Source organism: Ascaphus truei, chromosome 4, assembly GCF_040206685.1.
Source record: "Ascaphus truei isolate aAscTru1 chromosome 4, aAscTru1.hap1, whole genome shotgun sequence".
Classification (NCBI taxonomy): domain Eukaryota; kingdom Metazoa; phylum Chordata; class Amphibia; order Anura; family Ascaphidae; genus Ascaphus; species Ascaphus truei.
Window position 1 is genome coordinate 107,590,993 of NC_134486.1, and position 14,200 is coordinate 107,605,192.

At 41.4% G+C, this 14,200-nt stretch overlaps 1 protein-coding gene across 2 annotated transcripts in view; it reads right to left on the reverse strand.

Annotated features, from left to right (window-relative positions):
• The window catches only part of LOC142492998 (acyl-coenzyme A oxidase-like protein), a 344,660-nt gene that overhangs the window by 263,534 nt on the left and 66,926 nt on the right, over nt 1-14,200 (reverse strand). For both annotated transcript variants that reach the window (XM_075596354.1, XM_075596353.1), the window contains exons 7-10: nt 13,322-13,408; nt 7,368-7,440; nt 5,301-5,433; nt 1,857-1,891 (exon numbers count right to left, since the gene is read on the reverse strand). In XM_075596354.1, coding sequence (XP_075452469.1) covers nt 1,857-1,891; nt 5,301-5,433; nt 7,368-7,440; nt 13,322-13,408 — 328 coding nt within the window. The remainder of the gene's footprint in view (nt 1-1,856; nt 1,892-5,300; nt 5,434-7,367; nt 7,441-13,321; nt 13,409-14,200) is intronic.

Consider the following 14,200-nt stretch of genomic DNA (forward strand, 5'->3'; position numbering starts at 1 on the left):
CTTTGCGTTTTTTTGCTTTCTTTTGCAATCAATATTTTCCGAGGCGCACCACCTGGATTTGGTGTTACTAGTAATTATATTTTTATGGCTGTAGTGCCTTCTTACACCCTCTCTTTAAATTTCAAATATTCTTTGATTTTTGTTATTATGCCCTTCGTGGTTAGGTTGAGTACATTTGTGAAGCTATTAAACATAATTTAACTTATGAGCGAATCATTAAAACAATAACAAAGGTACGACATTCTTAAATATTTTTAACATTAGTCTAATGCTGATATATGTACTAAAAAGTGATTTTGCCACTTTACAATGCTTTTAATACCCTGGTTCATACCTGATACCAATCCATGGAGACTAAGAGAAATACTTTGATGAATTCTCCCTTCGTGTATTTTGTTGGTTTATATTATTTTTCCATGCACACTAATGTAATCTATAGTCAGTAGCAGAGTTGGGTAAAGAAAAAGCTAAAATTAAAAGGGGGTCCATTTTTCCGTACATTGCAGCCAATATTCAGAAAACAAACCAAGATAGTATCTCACAGCTCTGGTCAGTAGCCTACATACAGATGTAGCCAGACTTACCGTCCTGCTGGGCACTGGAAAAAAGAAAAAGAAAACCCACGCCCCAACACGGCCCCAAGCACAGCAAGTATTGCAGCCAGAAGGATTAATACTGCCGGGTTTCATGCTTTTGAATGGGAAACCGCAGTGTTAATCCTTCACTTGAATGTCAGAGAAATACCCATACTTACCTTCCAGATGAGCTGCGCAGCAGGCTCCATCTTTTCCACGTCTGGATCTGTGTCCCCGCTCGCTGAAGGTAAGCAGGGCTGTATTGTAATTACCCCTGGATGATGTAGATGCCCTTGTATGCGTCTCTACACCATGAGGGGTAGGCTAAATGGCCATCTAGATCATCAAGGGGGCTGGACAGTGTTACATGTACTGTTCAACCCCCTTGATACAGATGATCAAATTTGACCATATAGCCTCCCCTTCATGATGTAGAGACCCATATAAGGGCATCTACGTCATCCAGGGGAATTACAATACAGCCCTGCTTACCTTCAGTAAGTGGGGGCACGGAACCCGGCGGAGCAATGCAAAGACGTCTGCACAGCTCATCTGCAAGGCGAGTATCAGTATTTCTCCCGGCAGATGGCCCAATAGGATTAATGCCACGGGGTCCCATTCAGAAGCATGGATCCCCGCAGATGTAATCCTCCTGGGCCGCTTACTGTCCTCGTGGCCACAAGAACTGTAGCCGCAGCACCGGAGCAGTAAAAATTGCGGCATCGGAGGATAGCAAGTCAGGCTACAGCTGTATGTTTAGCAATACGACAATAGAACTTCTCTGAACCCAGCATCTTCTTCATTCAACACTTCTAACAACAAGTGGCTCATCTTGGATTAACAATACTGGCCATGTAACTCCATGAGATTATTTTCTTCTCCTGGTCCTTTAAATTCCATTATCCATTGGAAAGCAGGACTTTTGTGAACCAGGCGGCACCAAGGTGAGAATGAAAATAGGACATGACAGAAATCTCATAACATGGAGGTGCAATACTATGCTAGCATATGTAGCGCTGTTTGTACAGGACAATTCATGTGAACTGAAGGAAAGCAGCGAGAAAATTCACAGCGATTAGGAAATGTATGAGTGGAGCTGCAAAGCTGACTGGGAGGGTCTCAATTTTAAAAAATCTGGAAACGTGTCAAAAAAGTATAGATCGTAGTTTAGGTATAAATAATGTTTTGCTTTGGGCTACAGCAACTTTTTTTTTATAAAAACCAACAAAAATAATAATAATAATAATCACTCTGTATACAAGTACAAAAAATATTACTTACCTGTGACTATATCGAATGGCTATTGTCAGTCCAAGCTGAAATTTGAAGAGAAAAAAAACACGTTGTTAGTTCAGCTCCTATTAAAAACTAGTTTAGCAAAATACAATAGAATGCTCGTTGTAGTAAATATGCAGGTACCTGCGATGGATTACGTGGTAGGGACATATTTCCTGTTACAAATGGGCTCATAATAACGATGACATATTTCTTCATTGCCAGAGGGGCCCGCAATGCATTGCTGTGTAATCCACCACAGGTCCGTCTGGCAGCAAAAGGAATAATGCTACCAGATGTAATCGACACACGGCAAATCACAGCAGCAACTATAGTGACAAGCTTTGATGCAGCAGAATTATTTTATATTGTGCCAAGTAACGCTCCCCCTAGCGCCTCCTATTACCGCTTCCCAAATCGATCATTGGTGCCCAAATACTCATCTGCAAGAATGAGGTGTACTTGACACAAATGGACAATATCACATGGAAAAAACATATCATGCCATGTTCATGTAAACAGACCTCGAATGTTCAAACCATGCAATGAGTGTTCACTTTCGGCTTGGCAATTCTGCGCATTATGCAGACTTTGTATGTAGGTGAGGACCTCTTGCCAAGTGAAGTATTTCCATGCTATTAAATGAAGGTGCAAGAACAACTGAAATCTTGCAAATCTTCAACTAAGTAAATATTATTATTATTGAAGTATTTAAACGTTATACTTATTACTTTACATGTTTTGTCAATTGGATGTAGTATTGGGCACCCCTGTCTTTTGTTTGTATACATTGGCCATGCTCAGTAGCTCTCTTTTTGACACACACATACATACATACATACATACATACATATATATAGTGGGTATTAGAGTTAGAGCGTGCTGGGTGTGTGTCAAAATCTTCAACTAGCCCAGACTCTCCCTAAATGGTCCCGAAACTAGTCGATCTCCTATGTTTCTGTGGTGCGACATATCCAAATAAGCATTACCTATCAAAAAAATATTCAACTAAATAAAAATATTTAAGATAAAAAGAGGCAATTTGGTTCACACCACAAGTTAGGAATTTTTTTTTTAGCAGTAATTGCATAAATCATTGTTACTGAACATGGCGAACGATTTGTAGCCAATTTTCTTGCACTTTAATGAATGGGCCTCATTGAGCATCAACATCCTTCCAATGTTATATATAATTTTTTTATCATCCTGATCTTTTGTACGTATTTATTCTGCTATTTCCAATTTCTCCCCACAAACAAACTGCTGTAGATATGCATTTATCTTTACATTGTATTTCTTGTACTTTGCATACATAGGAATTAGCAGCTAATAATAATAATCACTTAGCAGCACTCTGACACCATCATGAAGGCTCATGTTTTCATGTTCCTTTCTACATCAATACATAGCCTTTCTGCACAGAGATAATTTAATCTCAATGTTTATATCCTGTACATTACATGTCAATTGTGAAGATTTTTACATGTTCAAAGATGTAACATTAACCACGTATTTAAACAACAGAACAGGAGGGAGCGCTGATTCCCAACACAGAAAAAAGAGCTAGCAGCCTATGATATAACTCTGACCCCCAGGTCAGCAAACAGATATGGAAATAAAGTTATATCTCTGGCGCACACTGTATAAAAGTATATATAAACGACCAGATGGAAGATGAATCCACTTGGGTACTCCACGTGCAGGCGATCAGTCATGTAAAGAGAGGTAAATAAAACAACAGTGTAATACAATAAAACTGCAAAACGTACAAACACATAGAAGACAATACAAACAGATGCTGAGACAAACAGATGACTGAGGTTAATAAAATAACATTTAATAAAACATCTAAGTAGACACTAATTATATAAAAAAATAACACAAAATACAAAAATGAATGTAAGGAGTCCGGTGCGGCTGGTGTGCAGAGGTCTGCTATTCAGAAGGCTGAGAGTGCCCCTCCCGGAGGCCAACGCTGATCTGTGTCACGAGATGTTTTGGAGCTGACAGGAGACCATGAGAGGGGATACTCTCTGAATTATCCCCCGCCTAATTCCTCCTCGCTTCTGGTAAGCGGGCATTTTAGCCACCACTGGAGCACATATGGGACCCTTCTTTTCTTTTATTATTACATTCATTTTTGTGTTTTGTGTTATTTTTTTGATATAATTAGTGTCTACTTAGATGTTTTATTAAATGTTATTTTATTAACCTCAGTCATCTGTTTGTCTCAGCATCTGTTTGTATTGTCTTCTATGTGTTTGTATGTTTTGCAGTTTTATTGTATTACACTATGTTGTTTTATTTACCTCTCTTTACATGACTGATCGTCTGCACGTGGAGTACCCAAGTGGATTCATCTTCCATCTGGTCGTATATATCCTTTTATACAGTGTGCCCCAGTGCTAAGCGCCAGGAATATAACTTTATTTCCATTAACCACGTATTAATACAAAGTCATGATCCGATATTTGCATCTAACATTGGCCCCTGAAAGTCTATTCATATTTGAGCCTGGAGTTTTCACTCTTACACTCTTTTTCACTCACAACTTCTCCTTCTTAAGACTGCGCTTATAGTGCCGATGACGGCGACAGCGACGCGACGTTGTGTCAAAATAAATGCATTGCCGCCGTCTCGTGCGCTTATAGTAAGCGTGACGCGACGGCTTGGTCGTGATCGCTGGAAGTCATCTCAATTTGATTATTCCAGCGACCGTCGCCTGACATCACCGTCGCGTCGCCGTCACTATAAGCGTAGCCTTAGAGAGAGGGAGGTCTCTCCCCATTCAAGCAAGGGCAAGGCGGCTTGCAGTATATACACCTCTCTGAATCATAAAAGCTTGACCATAAAGCAACAAAGATTGCAAGGGCTAGGAGTTGTGAGATTTGTTTTTCACAAAACTGAATCCTGAAAAATGGCAAACTTCACAAGATATTAGTCAAGCATTAAAAGTCACTGTGCTCTGCAAATTCCAACACAGACCCGTTGTGTGAGGTCATTTTCAGATTCTTGCACTTAAGTTTCTTTTCATGCAATCATGAGTAATGTGAACTTTTGCAACTATGCAACTATCTGCATGTCTTGATAATGCAAAATGTAACGTGGTTTTCTTTAAAAATCTCAGGGAGCAGGGGGTCTCAGAGCTGAAATCAGCATGGTTCATCTTCGGAGTCCCACTGCTGTCCCCCCATGGGGAGTGGGGGGCAGAGAGGAGAGAAAAGGTATTTTGTATTTATTTTTTAAAAGGCCCAGCGCATTTAAGAGAAAACTGCAAAAAAATGTCATGAAGCAAATTTGAAAAACACTATCATGGACTTCTAGGCAAAAGTTCGTTCTATTGTATGGAGTGCCAAGTATCTTCTGTTTCTTTTTTTTTTAAATTGGGGCAGTCAACATCCTCACACTAAATATCTGTGTGTCATAAAGAATTAACAAATAAACAAGTACCTTCATAGCTCCCAAAGCTTGAAATGTTAGTGCTAATCTGGTTGGTGTGAGAGCTGCAAGCATAGCATTAAATCTGGCACTTTTGTTGTCAATGGAAGAATGGTATTTTCCATCTGGAGAAACTGAGCCAAACCTGAAAAAAGGATCATTACAACATATTAAATAAGACTTTACAATATAGCTGCTAATTTATTCTGTTCTATTGGGAGGTGTTCGTAAAACACCACATATTTGTGGCGTAATAGTGTATAACATATCTGTCCAAATATTGGCCGTAGGTCAGATACAGTCCCCACAATGATTTAATCTGGCCTTTGACACTGCCTAGAAGTAAAAATCAGGAGGAGGAGGAAAATAGAGAGATAGAAGTTACAGGAAGAGAGAGCACAGGAGGACTGTGGAAAGCAAAAGGGTTAGAGGGCTCAAGAAGTGAGAAGAGGAGCATACTTAATAATAGCACTATTCTCTTTCTTTGCTGATCATACCGTAGCCCATGGACAAGCGACCCAGTTGATGCTTGGGTGAGGAATGGCTCTGTTATATGTATGTAATTAGCATAATCTTCAAAACAATCTTGATATGTTAGTTTCGTTATGTCATGTATTCGATAGATGTAAAAAAAAAGGGAGCTGTTGAAATTTAGACAATACCTTTTATTATTGGCTTCTGAAGTGTGTCAAAATCAGTACTTTAGTATACTCAAGGCAAAGTACTTCAATAGTCTGTATATTAATAGTTAAGCTTTTAGTAAACAGAGTTAACATAACTGGAATTGGTCACATGCTAATGTGCGTTATGTTATGTGCATGCGTGACCGCCATAGCTATTTTTCCCAACGCCATAAAAGACATCTGATAATTTAAATGGGAATATAAAACACTGTTTATATTGAAAGGTCGAGCGCAGTTTATTGAGCTGACACTGCACGGAAATATGTGCTGGTAATAATTCCACAAGGCAAAGTTTAGTATGAGCAATATCTTAAAAGTGGTTGAACATCTGATCAGCAGTGGGAAGAACAATTCCTATTAGTCTTCTACGGTTTAAGTTTCCCCTCTAGATCAGGGCTCTCAAATACAGTATATGAGATTTCTCTAGTTGGTGGAGCGCAAACCAATATCCAAATTGAAAACGGAGTCAGAATGAAATCTGCATCAAATATCCCTCTTTGTTTTCTTCTGTGACTTTCTCAAAGAAAGAAAAGGCAGGTCATGCTGTAACATGTAATGTGCAACATATTCAAAATTAGAAACGTGGCAATCCCACTCACATTTTACAAGAACAATACGGGCATGTAATGGGAGTGCACAGCAGGGTCATATCAGTGGCGTTACCCAGGTCTAGAGGCTCCACTCACTCTACACCTCCAGCGTCTGATGCCACCTCGGTTTGCACTCCATCAACTATAGAAACCTCATACACCTTAGTAGACTGAACACAATCCCTTGTGAAGGTTGGAGCTGCAATATTCATTTGATCTCTATTTTATTTCCACCTAAGATCCTCATTTCCACTGTTACACTATCACTGGAGAGCGTTTCTTTTTCTCTGTTTTATATTGCTCCTCATAAAAATAAAAAATAAAAGATTAACCTATATTAGAATTCCCTTAACTTCTAGTTCATTTCATAGCCTACAAGTGTTGCTATGCTAAAAAGCTCAAGGCATTGAAATATGTTGCAACAACATAAAAGGTGCATTTAAAAAAAAAAAATGCCATGGACAAAACCAAAATAAGTAGAAATAATAAGTAGAAATTTGAAACATGAACAAGTAATGTAAATAGTAAACTATATACATGAACTCTGATGTTGGAGCGGAGTAATACTTAACGGTGCCTTACAGGCTTCTCTGGCTGCAGATTTTCCGATAATATCTAGGTTTAGAGTTGGATAACCAGTGATCCACAATGTGTATGACATTTTTGCTTAGAACTGTGAAAAAGGAGCACGTGAAACATGATTGGGCCTCATGTTAATTTAGGTTAGCGGGACGAAGAACTGATTGCCGCCATGTATACAATCACTGCCTGTCTGCTGTAAGTGAAATCAAGGTAAGTCTACTCACTTGTCCAGAAGGTTCTCTCTTGGGATTCGAACTTGATTGAATGTTAAAATGCCATTGTCAACACCGTGCAGACCTTGAAAGAAATGACAATAACTTTATGTTGCCAATGAACACACTTCAAAAGAGGCAAAATATAACTATTCCATTTTTTTCCCTACTCAATAATTACATTCTTGCGACCATATTCAAAGGAAATGTCCATTTCTAAAGCAATAGCATGAGTTAGGGTGTGTATTAAAAAGGACATACATATAGACATACATACATATACACATACATATATATATATATATATATATATATATATATATATACATATATATATATATATATATATATACACACATACACACATACACACATATATACATAGATATACACATACATATACATACATACATACATATATACATACATACACATATATATATATGTAGCAGGGTCCCCCCCGGCCCCCCTTACTTGTGTCCTGTTGTGGGGACGAGCGCGTCGCTGGGAGCTCCTGGCGACATCAGTGATAGGGCGTCGCCATCTTGTGCACGTTCGCGCATGCGCGGTGCACGTTTGCAGTCGCGGCGGTCATTACACCTAGCGCAGGAAAGTGTAGGGAGGCAGGAAGGCCCCCTAGCTGTTGCGCATGCGCTGGAAAGTGGCGCGGCGGCCATTATTCTAGCGCAGGCGCAGATAGAAAGAGGCGCCCATGTGGTCCTCATAGGGAAAAGCCCAAGAGGAGACTACAACTCCCAGCAGCCTCTGGGGACTGCCCTATGATCCCTGTCACATGCAGCCAGACAGCCACTAAGGCTGACAGATTCTCATGCTGCATGTGGATACATTGTTGTGTGCAGGCAGGGAGTGCCAGTTGGAGCTGGGAGAAGGGAGGGGGAGGTAAGGGAGGGGGAGGTAGGTGTAGGGAGCAAGTGGCTTCTTACACTAGGCCAGGTTACCCCCAGGCCCCACTCACCCGTATATGTGTAGCTGCTGTGTAGGGAAGGCCCTAAGGTATGGACTTTACTCTTTTAGCAGTAGCTTAGTCAGTCAGACTGAGGAGACAGTGGGGGAAGGAAGGAGCCGCGAGCTTCTGCCCTAGGCCAGAAATCCCCCGGGCAAGAGCTGAGGCCCTGACTCCCCACTAGTGAGGGTGGGTGTTCACAGGGACAGGCCCTTAGGTAAGGACCCTGTGCCCCTTCAGCTGTAGTTCCTTAGTGCAGGGACAGAGAAAGGCCCTGCTGCAGTTCCTTAGTGCAGGGACTCAGTGATAGAGTCTGCTGCATGTTCCTGTATGCTGTGTTGCTGATTCATAGACGGTCCTTACGGTGGGACGTCCGGCTTGACCCCATCCCACGCGGAGGTACAGATCAGCGCTGGACCAAGCGGCGCCGGTAGACCCTTTGCGAAGACACCCAGGTGCAGGGACACCTAGGCAGGTATTTACAACCTTCCACACGTGCACCAACTTTAACTTGCTCCTCACATGTGACAGGCCTGTTCACACACTTGGGTGGGCTTGGACTCTCTGGACACGGGGCTGGGAAGGGGGTGTAAGGGTATAGCCCAGTTAGGGGCTAAGAAAGTTATAGCCCAGTTAGAGGCAAGGTTATAGCTGCCAGCTAGTGGCAGAGGGTGGCATATATTGTTGTGTATGCTGATGATGTTGCTCTGTTATATATGATACAATTGTGTTGTGTTGCTTGTTCAGTAAACCTTTTAACCATAATCCTGGTGTATGTGGTTCCTGGGTAGGTTCCTATGTTAGGGCCATTCTACATTCCTATATAATCCTACATAGGTGGAGGCGCTGACCGACGAGAACGTTCCAGAGAAGCACCCCAGGTTCCCATCAGCGGAGGCTCAGGCCTTCTGTGAACCTGCAGGTATACGCACCACACCTGGTAACATATAGGTTCCCCCTCACATGCACTCTATATGCGATTGGGTGGGGGGAATACCTGTTACATTATATATATATATATATATTATATATACACACATATATACACACACACACACACACACGTGTGAAAAAGAAAGTACACCCTCTTTGAATGTTATTGTTTTAAATATCAGGACATAATAACAATCATCTGTTCCTTAGCAGGTTTAAAAATTAGGTAAATACAATCTCAGATGAACAACACATGACATATTACAACGTGTCATGATTTATTTAACAAAAATAAAGCCAAAATAGTGAAGTCATGTGTGAAAAACTAAGTATACCTTATGATTCAATAGCTTGTAGAACCACCTTTAGCAGCAAGAACTTGAAGTAATTGTTTTCTGTATGACTATTAGTCTCTCACATCATTGTGGAGGACTTCTGGCCCACTCTTCTTTACAACGTTGCTTCAGTTCATTGAGGTTTGTGGGCTTTTGTTAGGCCCAGCTCTCTTAAGTTCCCGCCACAGCATTTCAATCAGGTTGAGGTCTGGACTTTGACTGGGCCATTGCAACACCTTGATTCTTTTCTTTTTCAGCCATTCTGTTGTAGATTTGATGGTGTGCTTGGGATCATTGTCCTGTTGCATGACCCAATTTCGGCCAAGCTTTAGCTGTTGGACAGATGGCCTCACATTTGACTCTAGAATACTTTGGTATAAAGAGGAGTTCATTGTCAACTCAATGACTGCAAGGTTCCCAGGTCCTGTGGCTGCAAAACAAGCCCAAATCATCACCCCTCCACCACCGTGCTTGACAGTTGGTATGAGGTGTTTGTGCTGATATGCTGTTTTTGGTTTTCGCCAAACGTGGCGCTGTGCATTATGGCCAAACATCTCCACTTTGGTCTCGTCTATCCAAAGGACATTATTCCAGATGTCTTGTGGTTTGTTCAGATTCAAGTTTGCAAACCTAAGCCGTGCTGCCATGTTCTTTTTAGAGAGAAGAGGCTTTCTCCTGGCAACCCTTCCAAACAAACCATACTTTTTCAGTCTTTTTCTAATTGTACTGTCATGAACTTTAACTTTTAACATGCTAACTGAGGCCTGTAGAGTCTGAGATGTAACTCTTGGGTTTTTTGCAATTTCTCTGAGCATTGCACGGTCTGACCTTGGGGTGAATTTGCTGGGACGTCCACTCCTGGGAAGATTGGCAACTGTCTTGAATGTTTTCCACTTTTGAATAATCCTTCTCACTGTAGAATGATGGACTTTAAATTGTTTGGAAATGGCCTTATAACCCTTCCCAGATTGATGGGCAGCAACAATTGCTTCTCTAAGATCATTGCAGATGTCTTTCCCCCTTGGCATTGTGTTAACACACACCTGAATGCTCCAGACCAGCAAACTGCTAAAACTTCGGCTTTTATAGAGGTGGTCACACTTGCTGATGATCAATTAATCAAGGGCATTTGATTAGCAGCACCAGTCTGCTACTTAGCATCTTAATTCCTATGGAAGCAGTAAGGGTGTACATAGTTTTTCACACATACTGTACCTTCTCCATTTTGGCTTTATTATTGTTAAATAAATCATGACACGGTGTAATATGTCATGTGTTGTTGTTTATCTGAGGTTGTATTTACCTAATTTTTAGACCTTAGGATTGTTATTATGTCCTGATATGTAAAACCATAGAATTCAAAGAGGGTGTACTTTCTTTTTCACACAACTGTATCTGCCCATTCATGTTAATTGGTAATTTAGATTATTGGACTACTTTGCCTTGTGTACACTAAAGTACTTCAGTAAAAGCCTGATTTTAGCATACTTAAGTAGCCAATAATAAAAGGTATTGAAAATGGTATCTAATCTGAACATTATGCTCAAACCATAAAAATTAATTACAGGCAAATCTCAAAATAAAAATAAATATCCTTTATACCAATATAACCAAATCAACATCCTTCTTACAAATATAATAAAATAAATAAACAGTACCAAAATGTGTCTTTTATTACTGTTTATTTAGTTGATTTTATTATACTTGTATATTATGTGTTCCTGCTGCTCTAAAAACAGCTTCACTGTGATAAAGGGTGAGAAAAGAGAGTGTCTTATGAGAAATCATCGCCTGTGTGTCATGGTGCCTTTGCTGCAGCGTGGGCGTGTGGACAGGAAATGCGGGCGAAGAATCTGGCACTTGACCATTACACTCACTTTATCTGCACACATGCTCTTGAAGTATCACTGAGGCATTCTATTACCTTAAATAAGAAATATTCTTCAGTCACTGCGTTTTAAAACAATAAGAGAGGCTTTCCCAAGGCAGACAATCCTGTTGGGCTGACAAGTTTAGTTGTAATAAAACAGCCTTTGAAGCTGGCGTACATGGTTTGACTTCCAGTGTAAGCTCGCCTTGTGCTCGTGAGAGCAAGTCCCTCTTATCCATGGGCCTCAAGCTACAAAATTAGACCTGTAAGCTTTTTTGGGGTAGGGGCTCATTCTGCCTGCCAAGTGCAACAGGCTGTGGAACTGTGTTTGAATGAAGCCAAAATCTTCCCAAGCAAGGGGAAGCCGGCTTCACAGCATACTGAATAGGGACCAGAGAGAGAAATCAAACGAGGCCTGGAAATATGAAAGGGAATAAAGGCACACGAATACAAGAGACAAGTTGTTATTATGGTTCTCTTGCATCTCTGTGACGGACGCTTCCCTTTTTTGCTGGTAAGTAGCAGGACAGCCCTAATGCAAATTTGCAGGGTGTTTTAGAAATTAAAGTATTGCCACATTTGTCAATTTTCTATAGAAAAATATATACTGTGATGTATACTGATGTAGTCAGTATAGACTAAATGTGGGTTTAATGTCCAAAGTAAATATGGATATAACGTCCCTGATAATGAGGACGAGTACCAGTGGCAGTGTACTAAAAATAGTTTAATCCTATAGACTAATAATAAAATATATGGGACACAAAAATGGTAAAATCCTGTATACGGAAACACACACAAAGACACCGCTGTCGGCTGCTTGTGGAGTCCGATAAACTCCCCCTAGTGGTGCAACAATCCAGCGTCGCTAGAAGCGGATGAACAGCTGATGGGTAAGGCCTGTAATATAGTGAGCGTGCGCGTCAATAATAATTGCATGTGTGAGCCTGATGTTATCGTTGAGACGCGCACGGCCGTGAGCATTGGCGCGGCAGATCTGAGGAAAGACATGACATTTGTATTTTCGCGCTGTTGGTGCGCGCCACGTGACACTCTTAGCCAAATCAGAGTGAGGCCTACCCTTCTGATGTCATGGCCACGCCCTCCAGCCACGCGCGTCACCGCTTGGACTATAGGTACAAAACGCGGACGTCACGTGCAACGCCGTGTGTGCGGCCGCATGCGTACCAGCGCCGCTATAAAACCAGACTAAAGCTGTTCACTGAATGATATAGTGAGGTATTATTGAAGGGGAATATCAAGTAGTGATGAACCGCTGGTTGGTATCAGAGATGGTATCGACTGTGTGGAGTATCGACTGTGTGGGTTATCTACTGATACAGGTAAATGGCAGTAATATGATGCGGGTCCATGATGGTGGTACTACTGATGTATGCAGTATAACCTTGTGTATCAAAACAGTAAAGTATACTGAAAGTGAACCGGACTTTGTGTGTTTTGCCGAAGGGACTATTAAATACTTGTGGACGCAGCATAACAGCTGCCACGCTGCCGCTGAGCACGCTCAGTTCAATGATTCCAAATTAGTACGGCCACGCTCACGCGGCTCGTGCACGTACGCTCTCCAATGCTCAGAGCTTGGAGAGACAAGGAAATTTGATTTCCAAGCGCTGACAATGCTCACACGACCCTGCTCTAACCATTATTCCCCCCATTAGCGGCTGAGCGGGTATCTCCATTCCTCTCTCTCACTTTATTCCAAGTTTAAAGTGTTCTGCTAAATGAGACTGCAAGTTGAATAATCCAGACACGCTTATTGTTAAATAAGCATGAGGGGAAAACATGTTTGCATTATGCTTTACATTTATCCAATCCATAAATACATATTATTTTCACTGTGTACCTTCTTTGTGCATCATATCAACTGCTCCGACTCCTGGATACATTTTCCCATTTAGGTCCCGGATTGGGACAATGAAACAGTGAGGTCCTAAATAAAAATAGCAAGAGAACAACATTAGCATGGTTTGCTTTCAGGAACTGCAAATAAAAATACCACAGGTGCGCACATTCCCATGCCTCAGACAGCTCTGAAGCGCTGCCTTTCCCATTCAGGAACCGGACAGAAATACTGATGTGATAGATAATTGAAGAATATCTCGTTGACTTTGTAAGGCAGCGATTATACGCCATGTGATGGCGCGCGCCAAGTACAAATAGCAGGATTCCTTAGAGGCCGCCCCTGGTGCGTTTGCGCACACGCCGGACCGCGACGGCGCGTCCGTGTTTTGAAAAGACGAAGGAAAAAAATTGTCTTTTAAAGCAACGGCTGCGTCATGTGAGCGGTTCAGCCAATCACGGCGAACCAGCTTCGTGACGTCATAGCCACGTCTCCCCATTGCCTGAAATAGTAAGTGCAGAAATCACTTGAGCGACGGAAGCGCATGACGCCATGCGCGCGCACTATAATCTCAGCCTAAGCAATACAGAATCTGAAATTACTATTTGACCGATATGTTGCGTAACCTCAAGCATGGACTAACGTGCGGCCGAATACACTGTAATTCTCTTTATTTCTTTCCAGATGTGTTAAAGATGGCTAAAGAGCATCCTAACACGACATGTACTGAACCGAGGCATCTGTCGAGTTAAAAAGGAGTTGAGTAATTGAGACTCAATATACCGTAACGAGTGGTGCAGTTTTAAATCCACCATGAGTGACTTGTTTATTTTTCTACAGGTGTGAGATTTCTGTGGTGTACTCCCAAGAGAACTGATTTTC